General features: G+C 39.2%; 1 protein-coding gene across 1 annotated transcript in view; it reads right to left on the bottom strand.

The window, feature by feature from the left end:
* Window positions 1–21,465, bottom strand: part of ighmbp2 (immunoglobulin mu DNA binding protein 2) — a 92,166-nt gene that overhangs the window by 70,440 nt on the left and 261 nt on the right. The window contains exons 2-4 of the mRNA XM_062967526.1: window positions 18,521–18,690; window positions 5,753–5,945; window positions 4,578–4,675 (exon numbers count right to left, since the gene is read on the bottom strand). Of these exons, the coding sequence (XP_062823596.1) occupies window positions 4,578–4,675; window positions 5,753–5,945; window positions 18,521–18,690 (461 nt within the window). The remainder of the gene's footprint in view (window positions 1–4,577; window positions 4,676–5,752; window positions 5,946–18,520; window positions 18,691–21,465) is intronic.

Consider the following 21,465-nt stretch of genomic DNA (forward strand, 5'->3'; position numbering starts at 1 on the left):
CTTTTTGGGTTTGGCAACTTATTAGATTTTTTTTGGAGTAAACTGCATAGAAACTTTTAAAAACCCAGAGAGACGATTACTTTGTTTTAAGGCTGCCAGTAGCTGATACATTGTTTCATTGTTACATCCTCCAGCCTTCTTCACAGACCACTTAGGGACCTTCCACATAGCCATATAACCCAGAATATCAAGGCAGAATAACCCACAGTATCTCCTTTGAACTGGGTTATTTGAGTCCACACTGCCATATATCCTAGTCCAAAGCAGATAATGTGAAATTTTATTCAGCTGTGTGGAAGGGGGCAAAGATACATTCAGAAGCCTCTATTAAAAACATACATTCTAAGATTTGTAACCCCTTTATAGAAAACTTATTAGATGAATTTATTAGATTAATCCTTTTGGTGTTTCTGGGCTCCAGGCATTTTTGAAGGTAACCCTCGAATCTTGACAGCTACTGAAGTTATATTAATCCCTATATATACATATATATATATTATCCATACATACATAGATACATACATACATACACACACACGCACATACATATATATATTCCTTTGGGAGGCGGGAGGGTCCATTTTTCAACACCAGGGCAGAGAACATTTTGGATCCAGACATTTTAGGCAATATGGCCGGAATTACAGCATTGTGTGTTTTCCGGGCTGTATGGCCATGTTCCAGAAGTATTCTCTCATGATGTTTCTCCCACATCTATGGCAGGCGTCCTCAGAGATATACCTCACAACCTCTGAGGACGCCTGCCATAGATGTGGATGAAACGTCAGGAGGGAATACTTCTACAACATGGCCATACAGCCCAGAAAACACACAACAACCCATTTTAGGCAATAATTTCCACAAATCCTTAATGTTCGCCAGCCAAGCTGGAGTTGCTGCACGGCAAAGGTTTACTATCCCAGATGTAAGCTTCTGTTGAATTACTGCAGTTGACTGACATGACTATCCACCTAATACAATGATAATAAATAGGGACCAATCCTTAAGAAAATCCTGAATTCTCTTAAAACAGTATGTGTATCTTAGGATGCATTTTGTCTGTGTTAGAAATTATCCTCCTCATCATCATCCTGCCCCAAGGCCAGCTTTATATTTTCCACTAGAAGATATAAGATATAAGAGGAATATGGCATTGGTTTTAATTCCATGTTTGATGTCATAATAGGAAGCAGAAAATATTTGAACTCAAAGGTCCAGAGGAATGTAAATGAAGTATAAGCAGCAATTATTAAGTAGGGATAAGCAGTTAATAAGAAGCTGCTGTTGACATTCTTGTATCTAGCTTGGTAAATGCTAAATATAATAGGCTAGTGAATCATACTGGATGGACAGTTTGATTCCTCTGAAGCTGCAGGGAGTCGGTACATCAAAAGGCGCAGCAGTGCCATCTCTGCTAAATTGCAGTACAAACAAATTTCTCATTCTAAACAACTGGAGATTAATGCAGTCTCCAAATCCATCTATCTTGGGCTACTTCTGCTATGATGACCAATTTGGATAAGTCTCTTAGGTTGTTTTACAGAAGCCATAGGGATGTCAATGCTATGGGATTAATTATTTTGACAGTTTTACTGAACAAATAAAACAATGCACATGTGGTATTTTAACTATACTGTTGTGGAATCATCTGGTATAGAGATGACATTATGAGCTATTATGCTGGGTGACACCAATTCTAGTGATAGTGCTGCATATATGTTGAAAAGTATTTTCTGAAGGTCTGTTTCTTTTTCACTTGCTTCACATTGTTTCCCATTCTACATCTGTTGGAAGCATTTACAGATCTCGTACCCTCATGTAATCATTCTAAAATGCATCTAAAGGCTTTTTTGAAATTTACAAAGCAGAAAGTGTCAGGATTTAAAATTAATAAGGAGAGAACAGCAATACTGGCCAGGAATTTGACAAAAGAGGAACAGAAAATCTTATTTGAGAAACTGAGTTTCCAAGTTGTACAAAAAAAAATCTGGTTATTAATAGTTCTACTAAAAACTCTGTTATTTAAGAACAATTATGATACAATATGGAAATATGTTTAAAAAGACTTGCACAGGTGGAAGGGGATACAGCTATCCCTTATAGGGAGAATTCTAGTTATAAAGATTAGGGTTTCTATAAGTCGGAAGCAACTTGAAGCCCAAAATTTGGCATTATCCAGCAATATAGTAGCAATAATATACAAGTCTATCACATGAAGAAGGCAAAGGCAGATTTTAGTGTAAATCACAATGTTTTATTCAAATACATCAAATATACCCAGTGTTAGAGAAGTTACCTAACTGTAATTGGCTTGCAGTTCTGTTTTAAAGCGCAAACGTGAGCCTTAGGTCACTAGGGAATAATATGGCTCAGACTAGTGAGTGACCAGTGCTGCTTCTGCTGTGACTACAGGGCAAATGGGCTATACTTAAGTACTGCTACTGGCTATGGGTTAAATCCACTTGCTGGGTGTTGCTGGCTCAACACTGCAACTTGGAGCAGCAGGGAAGGCTCACACCAACACTTTGACAAAGACTGAACACTGAATCATGAAGCCAGAGTGGAAAGAAGTAAGATGTGTATAGGATAGGGCCATCTGCAAAGCATCCATAGGGCAGAAGCTCAGACAATTGGTTGTTTTCTTTGTGAAGTAAATCAAAAGAACAACAGCATCAGGGGAAAAAACTACAAAATTGTATGCACTGAAGCAGGAATAGGACATTCTGGAGGGTTGAAGAATACCTTGATTTCTCCGTCCCCAGAAACCACATTGTCAGATAGCTGATGCTGAAAATATGCTGCCCTCATTTACCACCAAATCCCAGATATTTTGCTCAAAAATATATCATCAGTTCCTCCTAAGCTATGTTTAATAGTAGACTCATTAGGCTTTGGCAGTAGACCAGAGGGTAAAACAAATAGCCAAAGAGGATGCATGGCCTCTGGGTGGTTTGCTGCTTTTCGGGTCCTATTTGATAGCACCAAGACTTTTGCATCTGTTGCCCAGATATGTAGATAGATATGAATTTTTCATATAAACCAGTGCTTCTTAAAGTAGGTCTCTGGGCCAGTGTTTGTCCCTGATTAGGTTTTAAAGGGGTAGAAATGTGTTGCCTGTTCATGGCAGACTGGAAAAGTAAAATAAATGAAGGTCTTCCCATAGCTTATCAAGGGCTAATATGGCTTACTTTACAAAATGAACTGAGCACTTCTTAAGAAATGAGAACTAAACAAAAAATAGCTACATAGCCTGATGCTCGTAGGAAAATACTGACCTCTAGTGGTTTTCAGGAATGTGTTCGGGATTCACAAGTCTAGGACTCACCTCGCTGCTGAATGAGTCATCTGTGTGTTTGCTTAATGTGACATCCTATCCTACCTGCATTCCAAATGAAATAACCCTACAAGCCCTACAAGCATTCTACCAAGACGACTGGTCCTTAGGAACATTAACTAATGCCTCTCATGAAAATACATGTCTCAGAAAGTACCAACTTCAGTGGTTGCATTAGACTACCAATTATGAACTAAATTGCTCAGTAGAAAAGTGATATTCCATGGGCATAACTTCTTCTGCCCAGTTATTATTTTGGAAACAACTGGCTTGTTTATATCACACATTAAGAAAGCACCTGCAATCCATTAATTGTAACCTGAAGAATCAGATGTGCTGACTCCTGCTTTATTGATCTTATTGAGCAGGAAGCACTACACAGTTCTTCCACAATTACTAAACATCAACACAGATGTGGGTTCTGGGTGTTACATTTACTGAAATGGTAAGAAAGAACTCTCTTCCTGCTCATATACCTTATCTAAAGTGAAAGCAAAATTATAGCAATGTTAGATCATGTCCCATTTCCTCCACATCATGAGTAGCCTAAATGGTGCTAAGAGATAGGAAAGAAGCATGTACAGCCCTTCGAGTGTTGCTAAATTCCAAGTTCCAGTAGTCCTAGCTAACAGAGAAAACCCTGAGAAATGGGAGGACTTCCAGTCCAAGAGAAGCTAGCACATTTATGAAGGCATTCCTCAATAATACTTGCACATATTCTATTTCTTGGCCAGCAGGATATAAATATTTTAGCTAATATGGTGCACATAAACGTCAGGGGAAAAGTGACTAAGAGAATAGTGATATAAAAAGCAGAGAAGGAGCTGGCACTACATAAGTATTTTAGCTGCATTTTTATTTAGAAGGCAACACTTTGTCCGGAAAGTGCATTGAGGAAGTAAACTTACTCTATATACTTGTGTATAAGTCTAGAAGTTTTAGTTAAAGAATCAACCCCCAAAACCCTAGGTTGACTAATCTTTTGTCATTGTGAGAACTGTACTTCAACTCATTATCAAAAAAGAAACCACCCTCTTCTCTGAGTAGAGTGGTGAAAGGCAAAAGCTTAATCTGCCCCAGGAGAACCTAAAAGAAGCACAACCCCACTCTGCTTTATATGCTTTGACAGAGACTCTCACAGATTGCCAGTGCAGTGTATTTGTATATCACAGAATTGCAGTGATTTCCTCATCTCCAGAACTTTCACCATTGTATCCATATCCAATAAAGAAAATAGTCTTACTTGTATTATTGGCATCACTGGGCTCAGAAGCACAGAAGAGGACATCAATAAGGCCAGATGCTGGACCAGAGTGATATTGGCTAAGTGTATTTAAAGCCCTGTCAAATAAGAGAATACAAAAGGATATGAACCCTAAGCAGAGTTCAGAAAATAATGTCATACTATGGTCAAATCTCACACTGACCACATGTTTGAAAACCAAATGGTAACTTTTCAGTAATATTTGGCATTCTATGGTTAAACTGGATTCTTCTCCAATATTTTTTTCACTTCAAATTCTGTCAAATCAAAAATGATACATGTGAATATATGCTACCTAAAATCTGTTGAACAGATTTCCAGCCACACTTGCAAGTTGTCACTCAGAAATACATTATGCATTTAGGTTGTGATTTCACAATACTTTCCAAAATCCTTCTTTTTTCTTCTGAAGTCTTAAATATAAATGTACAGAGAATGATTTTACTTTGAATAATTCTGAATGACAATTTGAAAAGATTACAGCCCAAATACAAAACACTCATTTATTTCCAGCCATGTGCCAAAAAGCCACTGATATACAGATATAAATGTTTTTTCACTAGTCAACTGGAAGCCATTCATTTTCATAAGAAACAGTTTTAAGCAGGAAATTGGCCAGGTTATCATCACAGATAGGTGCTAAAAGTATGACTGATGCTAAAAGAGCTAAAGTGCTATGGTGACACAAAATTCTTGTTATTAAAAATGAGACAATACTGCAAGGCTAGATTTAGACCCTGGGGAGTTAAGGAAAATACCCAAAGTTTAAATGCTGCCAGATCAAATGGAGAGACAGCCATATGCTGTTCCTAACTCCATTCCTCTCATTTTTGTCAATCATCTATCTTAAGTCTATAGAGCTGTGTTTTTTCATCTACAAAATCTGTAGGACAAAGCATGTTGGAAGGACATCACTTTCACAGCTTAGTATTAAATGAGCAAGAAAGTCCACAGACCTAGCACTTTTAAGTCCATTGGCACCGCACATTCACCTGCAGAGCAATGGAAACTGAGAGAGACTACAAACGGGACAAAATAGTTTCCGCAATTTCATCCTTGCAACTCTTAAAAAGCTATCACAGTTTTGAGAGGAATATGTATTTATCGCCCATTTAAAATATGTAATGAGCCAAGGCCTACGAGAGGTGTGTTACCTTTTAAGTCTTTTGTATGTGACATCATTGGCAAGTTTCAGTAAACGATAAGTGTTTCCCTGATCCAGGTTCAGAAGGCTACTCTGAGGCTCATCAATAGCAACAGTAACTGATTTAGCAGTTATGCGAGTGACTATTCCTGTGGAGAGCTGATCACCTTGTCCAGCAGTTTCATAGAGTCCCACAATGTCACCTGCAGAAGAAGACAAATCATCAGAAAGAATAAAATTTAGAATACAAAACAGGAAACAGTGGAGGAGTACAGCAAAGGAGCTACCTTGTACCAAATGAAACAATGTGTTTATCTATCTCAGTACTATCTATTCTAATTTGCAGCTAAAATTCAAGATCTCCAGCATGAAGTCTGGACACTGATCTTCTAAAATGAGATGTGAAGGAGTTGAACATGGGTGGATGTGCCATACCAATGAATTACAATCCAAATGGTTTAGAAGAGATTTTTACCCTTAAGCATCCCATAAATGATTACAGGAATGGATCACAGGAATGCAATCCATCCAGTACTAGACAACAAGCTGTTTGCGCCTCACCCCTCACGTCCACCTCCAACTTGTCTCTACCACCTGCTTAAGATTAAAAGACAAATCGGAAGGCATCCCTTTACATTCAGCCAAGAAAGTGCTCAGAATTGGGGACTAGTTCAGAATTCAACATCCTATGATTTCAATTCAATAGCATCATCCTACAATGACCCTGCTGTCAGTTGCATGGACTCAGCACCTAGTCTCATTATAAAGCTACCAGGTTCTAAGGATCTGATATGTTCTATGTTGTTTTATGCTGTTTTATACTGTTTTTATTGTTTTATATTGGTTTTAAATTATGATTGTGTTTTAATGTATGTTGATGTTGGGCTTGTCCCCATGTAGGCCGCCATGAGTCCCCTTGGGGAGATGGGAGCAGGATATAAAAATAAAGTCGTTGTTGTTGTTGTTACCAAAAATGTAACATTTTTTGTAAAGAACTTACTATGCGAATTTCCATTTTAACTACAATGTAGGAGGCAACTGCTAAAAGAGAAGATGTTACTTTGCACAAGGTTAGAAATAGATTTCTCCAGAGTTCTAATGTGGTGGGGATAAAAGGTTGAAGACCAAAGCCATAATTGGTAAGAAACTCAGTTGTTGAAGTTAGAGTTTTAAGCCACAGTAATCATATATTTATCCAACCCCTGCTATGGTAAGTAATTTTACCAATTAAATGGCAGACCACAAGATCTCCCCCCCCCCAAAAAAAAATCACCTACAAAAACTAACAAGGTTAGTTCCTGTTAGCGTTCCTGTCTGGCAGACAATTGGATGAGTTGGTCCTTAAGATTCCTTCCAACTCTATAATTATTTTATTTCAGTTGAATTTATCATTTTCGCAGAAACTGACTATGCCCTAGAATACCAATGCAGAGCCCTGAAAAATCCTAACTTAACTACTGTGGGCCAGGTGCTGGCAACACATATTCACCATGTTTTCTCCAAAATCTGGACAGAGGATAAAAATCTGCAGATTCACAATGTTTTAATCTTGCCTCAAAAAAAATGACACAAAAACAGAAAATCAAATTTGGAAACTCCAGTCCTTAGAAACAGAAAAGTTAATCCTGCAAAAGGCAGCTCAACCCTACTGTCAAGGAAAGCAAACCAACAAGGAGCCCCAAACCTTACAAATTGTTATGGCACATGTTTTCATAGACTACAGCTTATTTCCTCATACACACATAGTTTTATCTAGAATGTTGGGGATACTGAGTTTGAGGACCTTGATCCAGGTTTGCTCCTGAGCTACACAGATTTAGGTATGACTGGCCAGAGAATGTTACAGTAAATCTCCATATTTGGATGGTAATAGGGAGTCAGATTACCAGATACATAGCTATAGTTCCAAAATATACTGAGTGGATTCTATTTTACCACTATTTTATTCTGCCTCAGTGAGTTTACAGAGCAAAATAAGATTTAATTTGCTTAATAAAAAAATCTTTAAAAACAGAACAGATTAAAATTTTATTGAAATTACAGGCAAGAGGCTGTAAAGTTGTAGCTTATTAATAGTAGAGCAGGTTGAGCATCCCTTATCCAGAATTCAAAAAGCAGTTAGTCCTCTGTATCTGTGATGACTCATGGGCCATGTAGTCCCGTTCCTGATACTATTGAGGCAGATGAAGAGGAAAACTTGGGTTTCCCACCGTTTCAGCCAGAATTGGAGCCTTTGCACCTGCAAGATGTTTGCCAACAAGAAGTCAGCCAAACAAGCCTTGAGCAGAAATCTCCCCCATTTTCTCGCCGGGATTATTATAATCAACAAAGAGGCGCTCGCGAGGCGACTCGCAGGAACGCCAGGATAGCTGCCAGACAATTAGCTGATTAAGTCTGTTTCCCTTGGGAAACTTTAAGGAGTCTTGCATCTGGACACAGAATGGGTTTCGTTTCTTGTTCCCCAGAGAAAGTGTTCCTTGGCGGGAAAACAAGATCCTATTTAGGTGTTTGCCCGCGAAGAAACCCTTGCGGAGTCAATTCGTCGACTTGAGGAGTGAGATCGTGTGTAGACTTCGTACTACAGTTCCCAGATCCCCGGATCAAGTTTCCAGCCCAGCCTTGTACCATGGACTTCTATGGACTCAGTTCTTGATTCATGTTTGCCTTGTTTTAACTTTGATCTTGCCAAGTTTCAAGTCTTGCCTTGCCTTGCGTTTTAAACCACGGACCTTGCTTCTCGGATTCAAGCCTTGTTTTCCAGTTTCCTTCGGATTTACCTTAAGCCTCAAAGACTATGGACAGTTCCCCACACTATTGCTTGCCAAATAGTGTGTGTTTCGGTGAAGTGGATTATAACTTTGGACTTTAATATCATATATTGGACATTGTTTTCCTGGACTATATTTGACCTTTCCTGAAAGGTCTACTTCTGAACTATATTCTACACTTGTTTTTATTGACTTTATATATTCCTTTAATAAAGATATTAGATAGATTCTGGCCTCTGCGCATGGTTATTGGTGCTCTGCAGCCTGGGTCCTGACAGTATCCATGGATTCTTCATCCACAAGTACAATAATAGACATTTGAAAATACCCCTCCACCCCCACTTCCCTTTAAAAATCCAAACAGCAAAACTTGATTTTACCATTTTGTATAAGGGACACAATTTTATTCTGCTACTGCCTGTAATGAAACTTGAACATCTGCAGATCGTGGTACCCATGGGAGTCCTGAAACCAAATCTCAATGGACATTACAAAATTTGAAATTGCCTGCATAGGTGGCTAAGATAATGCCACCTTTGCTTTCTGATGGATCAATGCACACAAACTTTGTTTCATGTACAGAATTATTAAAAGTATTGTGTATAAAATTACCACAAGGCTATGTGCATAAGGCATATTTATTGAATTTCATGTTAAGACTTTGGTCCTATCACCAAGATATGTCGCTATGTACATATTAGGGCTGTGCGATCAATTAAAAAATGTTTCAAAACTCATTACAAAATAAGGGGTGTCTAAAGTATTTCTAAAATATTGTCAGTGAAAATTTCATTATTATAACAAGAGTAATAAAATTGTATTACTTTTTCATTATAGTTATTGAGCAAGTGGGGAAACTTCAGGAGCTCCGTTCGCCCTCATTTTTACAGCTACTGGAGTGAAACTTGCTACAATAGTAGAAAATATTTACCACTGTTAGCCCATCAAGTTTCAGAACATCTGACTTATCCATGGATTTTTGGGGAATTTTCAAAGTTTTTATAAACAACATTTTTAAAACTACAAGAGCTATCTCCTTGAATTTTCTGTACAATGACACAAGATAACAGGGGTTCATTCCCCCGTTTTGAGAAATATTCATACATCTACTAATTTTAAGGAATTTTTAAAGTGACAAAAACTTTTTTTAAAAACCACAAAAGCTATCTCATTTAATGTCTCTCATATTAACCAATAGAACTTCCATTTAGAGATTTCTTCCTAGAAATATCAGTCAGTCCTCCTCTTTGCAGATTCAACAATTTATTGGAACTCTGGCTGGCTGCTGCTACAGAGGGACCAATGTCTCCCCTATATTTACCTCCCCAAAGAGGTAAATAGCTATGAGTTTTAAATCAAGCTGGAAGTTGCCAGTTTATATTATTATGGTTTAATCAACATAATCATTTTAAATCCAACAAAAACGTTGCTTTTGCTTGGGTGAAAAGTGGTCATTCACATCACAGCCAAGCCACATTTTCATTTTCTTTTCCATCTGCCTTTTTTGCTTCCTGCCTGCCACCTTCATTTTACTAAAATATTCATTCCTTAAAGGAAAAGCACAGCTCTGCATAATTAAAGTTGCTCTGTCACTAGCAATTGTAAACTCAATAGGTGATGTATTTAGCTCATGCTAACTTTTGTGCCACATATAAGTAAGTATAAGTTTCTTTCTGAAACAGTGGGCAAGGAGTTTATGAGATTTTAAAAGTCTCTGGGAACTCTTTCCACAACCCATGTTTGTCTAGATTAATACAAACTGTTTTAAAATACTATTTTGTTTTATAAATAGCTAAGGATCCTCAGGTATGCTGCTGTTTATCATTGTTGTACATACCAGTCATCAGTGCTGATGAGTTCTCTAAGCGATATCCATGGAGCCATCTGTCTGCCGTGGCAAGAAAAACTGTCCCCAGATTATTATCTAGTCTCTGTTCTAGCCTTAAAGAGTTAGGATGCATGTCTCTCTCCTTCCCTTCCCTTGAGGAAAAGAATTGCCCACAAATAGCCCTAGAGAATCCTTTTCAGTGAAGTTCTAGCTCTGAAGGACATACCTTGGTCGATCTGATTTGTCTGCTGATTTCTCTCATGTTTTTTGGGAGAAAGAGAAGAGTGAGGGGAGAAAGAGCATGTCCAAACATGCTGCCTTCACAACAGTCCTCAAAAAGCAAGAGATGGATGGGTCTATTGATCTCCCATGGAAAGGAGAGTAGGGAAGAATTCAGGATACAGCATTCAAAACATAAACTTGTTTGTAACAAGACTTTATACTAAAAGCTAATGCTGAGATGTGTCCTTTATAGTTTATATCAAGGAATTATAAGATAAAAACTGTGAAAGACAGACTTATATATTCCATACATTTTGCTTCAGAGGATGTTTTCTACCTGTAAAGTAAAGCTACCATGGTTACAGCACTATTCAAAGCTGCAGCAGCACAGGTAATGGCTGCTTCAACATCTAATCTGGCTGCTTGAAAAAATTATGGGTCAAGGAAAAAAGCAGCCTATCTGAACCTCTTGCCAATAGGAAACCATTCTGTTTCTCCATACTGTGTCCTTATGGTATCCTCTCATAGAGAGTATCGGTTAAATATGAATCTGGATCACCAGATGTTGTTGAATTCCTATTTTTTTTAAAGCGAAACATAACTGTCCATTTCAAAGGCTCTGTATAATTTATAAAGTCCAGATTGATTTCTTCGAAAAGTCTTTGATACTTTGAAAGTCTTTTCAATTAGCTTTTGTAAATTGCGGGTTTAGATTCAAACATTACTTTCTTGAAGAAATCTGTCATCTTTTCTTCTCTTTTACATAGCTCCCCAGTGTATTGCTTTCACCAATGTTTCATTTTGTTGGGATCATATAATGTGTTCCCCTGCGAGACATGTACCATTCCTATGCTTAAGAAACATAAAAAAAAAGTATTGTTTTGCAAGTTAAAATAAATCTATCAGCATCTACATAGGAGTAAGTCTCACTGAATTCAATTAATCTTATTGCTATGTAAGTGTGTACAATTGCAGCCTACATTATTTACAATTATATGAAAATCTGATTACTTCAGACGTAGGCCTCTGCTGAACTATTTTTCTTAATTGTCAGTTAACTTGGTAACATAAACAGCCCCTGATAAAACACAAATGTTAGGCTACCAGGACCATATAAAAGATCTTTGTATCAGTCTACCTACATGTTATATATTTCTATACCTGTGAAATGTCATCAGAAAACTGTATTAAGACTATTTTTGTTTTTGAGTTGGAAGATGAGCTCCATCGCTGATTCTCATCCAGTGGGAACATTTCTCCCAACCAGGTTAGGAAAAATATGTCATATTAAATGAGTTTGGTATGAGGGGAGATTTGTGGACACCACAGGAGCTTTTTCACTGTTCTCAGAGTGTGTTTGGAGACTATGGAGTGGAACTGGATTTCTTTAATCCATATTCTGATCCGGATTATGTGGCTGTGAAGAAGCAGCCTTAGAAGAAGCAGATTATTAGAGACAACTCTTCTTTAATAATCTCTAGATCAGAGCCTTCCAAGCCTATTATATTTTTAGACATACATCATTTAATGACACAGTAATTAGGTTTTACTAGCAAATCAGAAGTTAAATCACCCCTTATAAAAGATTGATGTATGGAAATACAACATATTCTATGAAAACTTTTTATTTATTTATATTTATTGAAGCACCACATGTGCTCATTTCATCAGACACCACAAAGGAGAAAGCAAATAACATTCAACTCATTCATATCCTGGAAACATTCAATTAAAATCTAGACAAAATCCTTGAGTTTCTCACTCCTGTTTCTTAAAACCATAACAGACAAAAATTTTCAATGGAGGGAATTCCACAAAACAGAAGATGTAACTCAGAAGACCGATTTCTAAGGCCTGCTAAACATATGGTGAGCCCTTAGTATTCAGTAGGTTTGGTTCTAATACCTTCTCACCACAGACAGCAAAATCCCATATATACAAAATGGGATCCCATTTAAAAATGGCAAAAACCATGGTTTGCTTTTTGGAATGTTTCTGGAAGATTTTAAAGCCATGGATGGTTGAATTCAGGACACACAATACACAAATAAGGACAGTCAACTATATTGTTCTCAAAGACAGGTAGCAATAGAGAACTACACAAAATGTCGCAAAACCCTGTAGGTTCATTAAGATGATGCTAGGTAATATAACAATACCTACATAAAGTATCATGTCTGCCTAAAATCCACAGTACTATATTGTGACTATTAAATGACAGTCATCAGTAACCTTGCTGAGTACATCTGCCAGAATAAGGTGTAAAACCCAGTCATGCAGAAAAGACAAAATAAGTCTACCCCAGTTTTAGGGTGCATCTATACTGCAGAATTAACACAGTTTGACATCACTTTAATTACTATGGCTCAATGGTATGGAATTACAGGAGTTGTAGTGTGCAGGGGGGATGCAGAAAACAGATATTTTGTTCATAAGGTGTTACATGTTTCATTAATTTTATATTTCTTCTTTGCTGCCACCATTTAATTTCACCTCAGCCACCTCCTTGTCAGGATTTTAAACTGACAGGCCACCACTTAGTTAGAATTGTTCAGGAAGACACACAAACTCTTCAGATGAAGCAAAACAATATGAGGTTTATTTGAATTTGAACAGTAAAGATGCGTAGTGGTTTCAATAAAAGATTAGGCTTTACTCTTACAAAGAATGGTTTTATATTTTGAATTCTGTAGAGATATGTTCCTTCCTACAAGAGTATAGTTTAGGTCTATGAAACCCTTTTAAAAGCCTGTTCTCCTGTTACTTGACACCAGCACTCTAAACCATAGAGTTTCAATATAGTTCTTAGCCCCTCTTCCCTGAAGGCTCTTAACTATATTCCTCAAAGAGGTATCTCTCTAATGACGTTTCCCAAAACTATATCTTCAAATTGTAAACACCAACCAACTCACTCCCTAACTGAATAATTTACAGTGTTCCCTCACGTATTGTGGGGGTTACGTTCCAGGACCACACACAAAAAATGAAAATCCGTGAAGTAGAGATGCTATATTTGTGTTGTTTACAATCTCACTGGCAAGTAGTGTCTCTGTCTGCTGCTGCCTTGTGAGGTGAAAACAAAGCTGCTTCATCCTCCTTTTCTCTCTCTTCAGCTTCTCCTTCCTTCCTTCCTTAGGCTTCTCCTTAGGAAGGAAGTAGAAAGAGGGATTTATAATATTATTTTATGATTTATACTATTATTTTAGTGTTTATTAAAAAACCACGAAACAGCGAGTCTGCGAAAAGCGAACTGCGAAGTAGCGAGGGAACACTATACGAGGGCAATCCACAAAGTTAATTATGTTTTGGAATTAAAAATTAACAACGTATAGGAATAAATATTTATTATATACATTTGAAAGCCACACTGCAATAGTACTTTTAAATATAGTCCCCATTCAAAATTAGGCACGTTTCATAACTATTAGTGATTTTTGAAAGTTATTACCCTCAGCTTTTTCCCTTCCCTTCCTGCCAGCTCTCTTGCCTCCCGAGAAGAAACGGCCAGGATCGGCCAAGGCTTCTTGCCAGCTTCTCCTCCGGAGGCAATGCTGATCTCCTCCAGACTGCTTGGCCGATCCTGGCCGTTTCTTCTCGGGAGGCAAGAGAGCTGGCAGGAAGGGAAGGGAAAGCCAGAAACTTTTGATTCTCTCTTGCGATCTTGCAAAAGAAGAGAGAGAGAGCGGGGCCTGGCTTGCTCCTCCCTTCTTTTTGCATTCATTCTTCAGCTGGCTGAGCTTCCTCATTGCAATAGCGCGGGTTCCACACTCTACAGGGCGGTGGCGGGAAAGCGCTGAGGGTAATAACTTTCAAAAATCACTAATAGTTATGAAACGTGCCTAATTTTGAATGGGGACTATATTTAAAAGTACTATTGCAGTGTGGCTTTCAAATGTCAAGCTAAAACTGTATAATGTACATGTGATCTTTTCATCCCTCCTCCCCGTTGTAGGACACGGCTCTACAAGGGCCGGAAAAATAGTACAGGTCAATAACTGGCTCAGAAAATGGTGTCAAGAGGAGCATTTTGGCTTCCTTGACCATGGTCTACTCTTCCAAGAGGATGGACTACTGGCAAGCGATGGGGTGCATCTCACACAAGTAGGAAAACATCTTTTTGCACACAGACTCACAAACCTCATCAGGCGCACTTTAAACTAGATCCACTGGGGGAGGGGAACAACAGCCTGGCGAACACTATATTACCCACGACCACAGGGAACCGCCAAAAGGCTAAACGGAGGGCTGCACAAACACAGCAAGGACCAAGTACAGAGAGCACAATAATCCCAAATAAACAGTTCGAGGGGAGGTCACAGGGGCTTACATGTCTTTACACTAATGCTCAGAGCATGAGAAATAAGCAAGACGAACTCCAACTTCTAGCACAGCACCACACATACGATGTCATAGGCATCACTGAAACCTGGTGGGATGACTCCCATCACTGGAATTTAACCATTGAGGGCTATAACCTCTTTCACAGAAATAGAACAAAGGGGAGAGGAGGGGGAGTAGCTTTATATGTCAAAAACAGTTACGTTGCAGAAGAAATGCAAGACTGTAATCCGGGAAACCAGCTTGAAAGCATCTGGATAAGAATCAAGGGAACCGGGACTCAAAAAGATCTTGTTGTGGGTGTCTACTACAGACCTCCGAGTCAGGATGAAGGACTTGATGAAGCCTTCTGTCAACAGCTGACCAAACAGGCACAAAGAAGAGATATAGTAGTCATGGGCGATTTCAATTATCCCGATATCTGCTGGAAAACAAACTCAGCCAAGAGTACAAAGTCCAACAAATTCCTCACTTGCCTTGCAGATAATTTTATGGTCCAGAAGGTAGAAGAGGCAACAAGGGGATCAGCAACTCTTGATCTAATCTTAACAAATGTGGAAGACCTGATCAATACAGTTGAAGTGGTTGGATCCTTAGGGGCAAGTGACCATGTGCTCCTGCAGTTTGCAATACAAAGGAATGCTGAAACTAAGACAAGTCAAACACGCATTCTGGACTTTAAGAGAGCTGACTTCCAAAAAATGAAGGAATTACTGAGCGGCATTCCATGGACGTCGATATTAAAAAACAAGGGAGTTAAGGATGGATGGGAGTTTTTCAAAAGTGAAATACTCAAGGCGCAAATGCAAACAGTGCCAACAAAGAAGAAAAATAAGACAAGTGCAAAGAAGCCAGAATGGATGTCCAAAGAACTTCTAACCGAGCTAAAGCTCAAAAGTGACATGCACAAGAAGTGGAAAAGGGGAGAAATCACCAAAGAAGAATTCAAACGTATAGCCAACACCTGTAGGGAAAAGGTTCGCAAGGCTAAAGCGCAAAATGAGCTCAGGCTTGCCAGGGACATAAAAAACAACAAAAAAGGCTTTTTTGCTTACGTTGGTAGAAAAAGGAAGAAAAAGGAGGCGATAGGGCCATTGCAAGGAGAAGATGGGGTGATGGCGACAGGGGACAGGGAAAAGGCAGAACTACTTAATGCCTTCTTTGCCTCAGTCTTCTCACAAAAAGAAAGCCATCTTCAACCTCAGAAACATGGAATGGACGAAGGATTGGGGGAAATCAAACCCCAAATAGGGAAACAAGTTGTCCAGGAACACCTGGCCACTCTAAACGAATTCAAGTCCCCAGGGCCAGATCAGCTACATCCAAGAGTACTGAAGGAACTAGCGGAAGTTATTTCAGAACCACTGGCAATTATCTTCGAGAGTTCTTGGAGAACGGGAGAAGTCCCAGCAGATTGGAGGAGGGCGAATGTGGTCCCTATCTTCAAGAAGGGAAAAAAGAACGACCCAAACAATTACCGTCCGGTCAGTCTCACATCAATACCAGGCAAAATTCTGGAAAAGATCATTAAGGAAGTGGTCTGCGAACACTTAGAAACAAATGCGGTCATTGCTAATAGTCAACACGGATTTACCAAAAACAAGTCATGCCAGACTAATCTGATCTCTTTTTTCGATAGAGTTACGAGTTGGGTCGATACAGGGAATGCTGTGGATGTAGCATACCTGGATTTCAGTAAGGCCTTCGACAAAGTCCCCCACGACCTTCTGGCAAACAAACTAGTAAAATGTGGGCTAGACAAAACTACGGTTAGGTGGATCTGTAATTGGCTAAGCGAACGAACCCAAAGGGTGCTCATCAATGCGTCGTCTTCATCATGGAAAGAAGTGACAAGTGGAGTGCCGCAGGGCTCCGTCCTGGGCCCGGTTCTGTTCAACATCTTTATTAACGACTTAGACGAAGGGTTAGAAGGCACGATCATCAAGTTTGCAGACGACACAAAACTGGGAGGGATAGCTAACACTCCAGAAGACAGGAGCAGAATTCAAAACGATCTTGACAGACTAGAGAGATGGGCCAAAACTAACAAAATGAAGTTCAACAGGGACAAATGCAAGATACTTCACTTCGGCAGAAAAAATGGAAATCAAAGATACAGAATGGGGGACGCCTGGCTTGACAGCAGTGTGTGCGAAAAAGACCTTGGAGTCCTCGTGGACAACAAGTTAAACATGAGCCAACAATGTGATGCGGCTGCTAAAAAAGCCAATGGGATTCTGGCCTGCATCAATAGGGGAATAGCGTCTAGATCCAGGGAAGTTATGCTCCCCCTCTATTCTGCCTTGGTCAGACCACACCTGGAATACTGTGTCCAATTTTGGGCACCACAGTTGAAGGGAGATGTTGACAAGCTGGAAAGCGTCCAGAGGAGGGCGACTAAAATGATTAAGGGTCTGGAGAACAAGCCCTATGAGGAGCGGCTTAAAGAGCTGGGCATGTTTAGCCTGCAGAAGAGAAGGCTGAGAGGAGACATGATAGCCATGTACAAATACGTGAAGTCATAGGGAGGAGGGAGCAAGATTGTTTTCTGCTGCCCTGCAGACTAGGACACGGAACAATGGCTTCAAACTACAGGAAAGGAGATTCCACCTGAACATCAGGAAGAACTTCCTCACTGTGAGGGCTGTTCGACAGTGGAACTCTCTCCCCGGGGCCATGGTGGAGGCTCCTTCTTTGGAGGCTTTTAAGCAGAGGCTGGATGGCCATCTGTCGGGGGTGCTTTGAATGCGATTTCCTGCTTCTTAGCAGGGGGTTGGACTGGATGGCCCATGTGGTCTCTTCCAACTCTACTATTCTATGATTCTATGATTCTATGATTCTATGTATATAATAAATATTTATTCCTATACGTTGTTAATTTTTAATTCCAAAACGTAATTAACTTTGTGGATTGCCCTCGTACTTGATAGCTCCAACTGTCACTTTGGTTCCGCCCATCTCCAGTTGCTAAGGAACTCTCCCCATTTACATCAGCCAATCAGACTGCACTTCCAGTAATGGCTGCCTGATCACTCCTCCCCCTTGCTCTGCTTAGCTTTTGTAAGCAAGGCCTGAAGCCACCTGTATACTGACCTTGTTAGGTAGGCTAATCTGTTACATAGTGATATGAGGACTGGGCACTCTTTGTCAGAGAAAACTAAAGACTTTGTAATACTACAATTCCCATGATTCCATAGCATTGAGCCATAGCAGTTAAAATGATTTCAAACTGTATTAATTCTACAGTGTATATGTACCCTATTTACCACTTGCCAGGTGTTGTCCTTCTCTCCCAATTCAATTGCCACAAAAATCTGGTATACTGAGTGTACTGTGGAATCTCTTAGCAGTACAGGTAAAAAGGTTAATGAAAGAATGAAACAGCTTAGGTAACTGTTTTATCCCTGGGTTTCATGATTAAAAACTAAATTGTAACTATGTAGAATTATCAGCTCAATTCAACTTAATAGTTGTGATCTTACCATAGATTAGTCATCATGCAAGGCTTGCGAGTGTTACAGTCTCACTAGAATTCTAAGACTATGAAAGCATTTGACATATGCATATTTGTATGTACAGCTAGTTTTAGCCATTCTAACTACTTTAGAGTATATTTACTTACCAGGCCCAAAGCTATTACTGGGCAGCTCTGCTTGCAGGCCACATTTTCGAGGTTGTAAAGTTACAAGGAAACGTCCATATAGCCCAGTTCTTTGACTAGCTATTTCAAGTTTCAGCAAGCAGACTCCTTTGCGCTCCAGCTCTTTCAAGGAGATGCTTTCCTGCCATACTCTGGACAGATACACACAAAGAGAAAGACCACGGCAAATGAACAGTATGAACTAAAAAGCTTAGTCTTCTTCCTCCCTCACTACAATTCTAACAGAATGAAAAGATCCAATAGAGGCAATGATACTGAACAATATTTGGGTCTGTTGGGATACAATTAATCACAGATATTCTTTAAGTAAAGGAAGAAAACTTCACCTTTAAAGCTAACTGGGTTTGATGCTTGTTTACCCAACAGCCTAACCACAAACTTGGAGAGAACCGCAAGACTTTGGGCTCCCTGGACATAAATTGTCCATGTATAGAAGGCCTTAAAAGACCATATACTAGGTGTATATTTGATCAGGAATATGATATGTGCAAAATGTATCTTACTCAGGCATGGGCAAATTGAACACTGAAGATAAATTTAAAGAAAGCACAACCTACAGTTGAAATGAACAGCTTTTACAGTACACGCGCAGGAGACAAATGACTTCTGTAATAAAATATGCAGCCATTACACATGTCCAGAAGTCATTTGTTCAACAGCATTGCAGTGACTGATCTATATCCACATGTTTAGCTCCCTGGCAACTCAGTGGAAGGTGGTCTACGTTTCCCTCTCTTTTTGTAGCCACAGATGAGAAAAAAATTATCAGCCATAGCAAACATTAAAATACCAGTGGTTATGTAGTGGCAGCAAATTTTTAAATGAATCTCAAAGCCATTTTACTTGATAATAGAAGTTTCTTTGAAAGTTCACTTCCGGGGAGAACCTCAAGCAATAAATATGGGCATGCTATGCCTTAAAGAAGCTATTTTTTTTCTGTAGCTCTAGGCTACAGAGAAAATTCAAAGCCTTTTTATTCCATGGGGTCTAGGGAATAAAAAGGCTTTGAATTAATAACCTCTTCTAGCTATTATTTGTGAAACAATATTAGAATCCCATAGGTATGTGGAAGTGAGCATACAGTTTTTGGATATAGGCCACAGCTGGGGAGGGGAGAAGACAGATGTCTCTTTATTTTGAGGCTTCTCCACCTCCTGGGTTTTCGGATAATTAAACAATCTTTCATCATATACTCCAAATGTAAATAATTAAAACAGTTCAGTGACTCAAGATATTTAACTTCAATTTACAAAATGGGAACAGCATATTCATTTTACTTAGTACATCCATAAAAATACCCTGAATTCAACATATTGTGTTAAATTTGTCAAAAAAAAAAAACCAACAAAAATAATGCCACTCAATTATAATGTGGGAGATGGGTTCTAGCACTCTGGAGAAGTAATCAGGGTCAGGTGGTTCAACTCAAGGGAACACTCTTTAACCCTGTTGTATCCTGCCTCTAGCCGCAAGGAGAGGCAGGTAATACATTATTATTGGTTATTATTAGTATTATTACAAACAACTGTGTTTTTCTTTAGAGTATGTGTAATTTTTATTTATTGTGGGAGACTGTGGGCACATCTACATTGGGTACATTTGCACTGTAAAATTAATGCAACTTGAAACTACTTTAACTGCCATGGCTCAGTGCTGTAGAATCTTGGGAGGTGTAATTTTACATGGTCTCTTCCTTTCTCTACTAAAGAGTACCAGTGACTCACAAAAAAAAATCCTATCGTTCCATAGCATTGAGCCAGAGCAGTTAAAGTGGGGCCAAATTGCATTAAATCTACAGTGTAGAGAAGCACACACTGAACATTTAAGGCAGGGTGAAGCCAGCTCAAAAAGACACGATTTCAACATGGAGCTGATCTGGCACCCTGGAACAAGATTGAGACCTGGATGGTGCTTATAGGTACTGCAGAGGTTGGCTTCAACTTGCTTCCAGAATCTGAACTATCCAATAACAGTGGAGCATGAGATCTTTTTCTTCATCTTCCATCTCCCACAATGAAAATGGGCAGATTGCTGTCCCTTAATTGGTTTCACAATGCCACATGATTTACACTGAAGCACAAATTCATACCTATTACAGAGTCTTATTTTGGGTTATCCCCCAATTTTGCTTATCTTCGCTAAAAGCCTTTAATTCACCTTGGCAAGCACATTTGTGCCATGTGTGATTTAAACACCATGTTTTCAAACTGCCTTCAATCCACATTAGGTGGACAGTGCAGGAGCGCACTTTAGCATGTGCTTACAATAAAGGAAGCAAGAAGGCCAGAAGCACAGGTGTCTGGTTTAACGGTAGCGAAAATCTTGGATAATAAAATTATGATTTTACAAATTAAACACCAAAACATCATGTTTTACAAGAAATTGACAGAAAAAGCAGTTCAGTACACAGTAATGTTATGTAGTAATTACTGTATTTATGAATTTAGCACCAAAACATTGCAATATTTACTACAAAAACAATGACTACTAAAAGACAGACTGCCTTGGATAATATAGAACCTTGGATAAGTGAGACTCTACTGTAGACACGCACACACACCGTTTTTTTTTCGCTCTTAAAGAAACTCAAAGACGCATTTCGCCTTCTCTGCCTGAGACCTAATGCTTCACCAAACTACCAGCCCCATGATTCCACAGTATTGGGCTACGGCAGTTAAAGAAGTCTCGAACTGAATTAGTTCGACAGTGTAGACCAGGCCTGGGCAAACTTCGGCCCTCCGGGTGTTTTGGACTTCAACTCCCACAATTCCCAACAGCAGCTCTAAGTGATTGTGGGAGTCGAAATTCCAAACACCTGGGTGGAAGGCCGACGTTTGCCCAGGCCTGGCAAGTTTCCTGAATGGACGGGTTCCATTCAAGAAAGGGGCAAGCAGGTGTCAGTCAGA

Source organism: Anolis carolinensis, chromosome 1, assembly GCF_035594765.1.
Source record: "Anolis carolinensis isolate JA03-04 chromosome 1, rAnoCar3.1.pri, whole genome shotgun sequence".
Taxonomy (NCBI): Eukaryota; Metazoa; Chordata; class Lepidosauria; order Squamata; family Dactyloidae; genus Anolis; species Anolis carolinensis.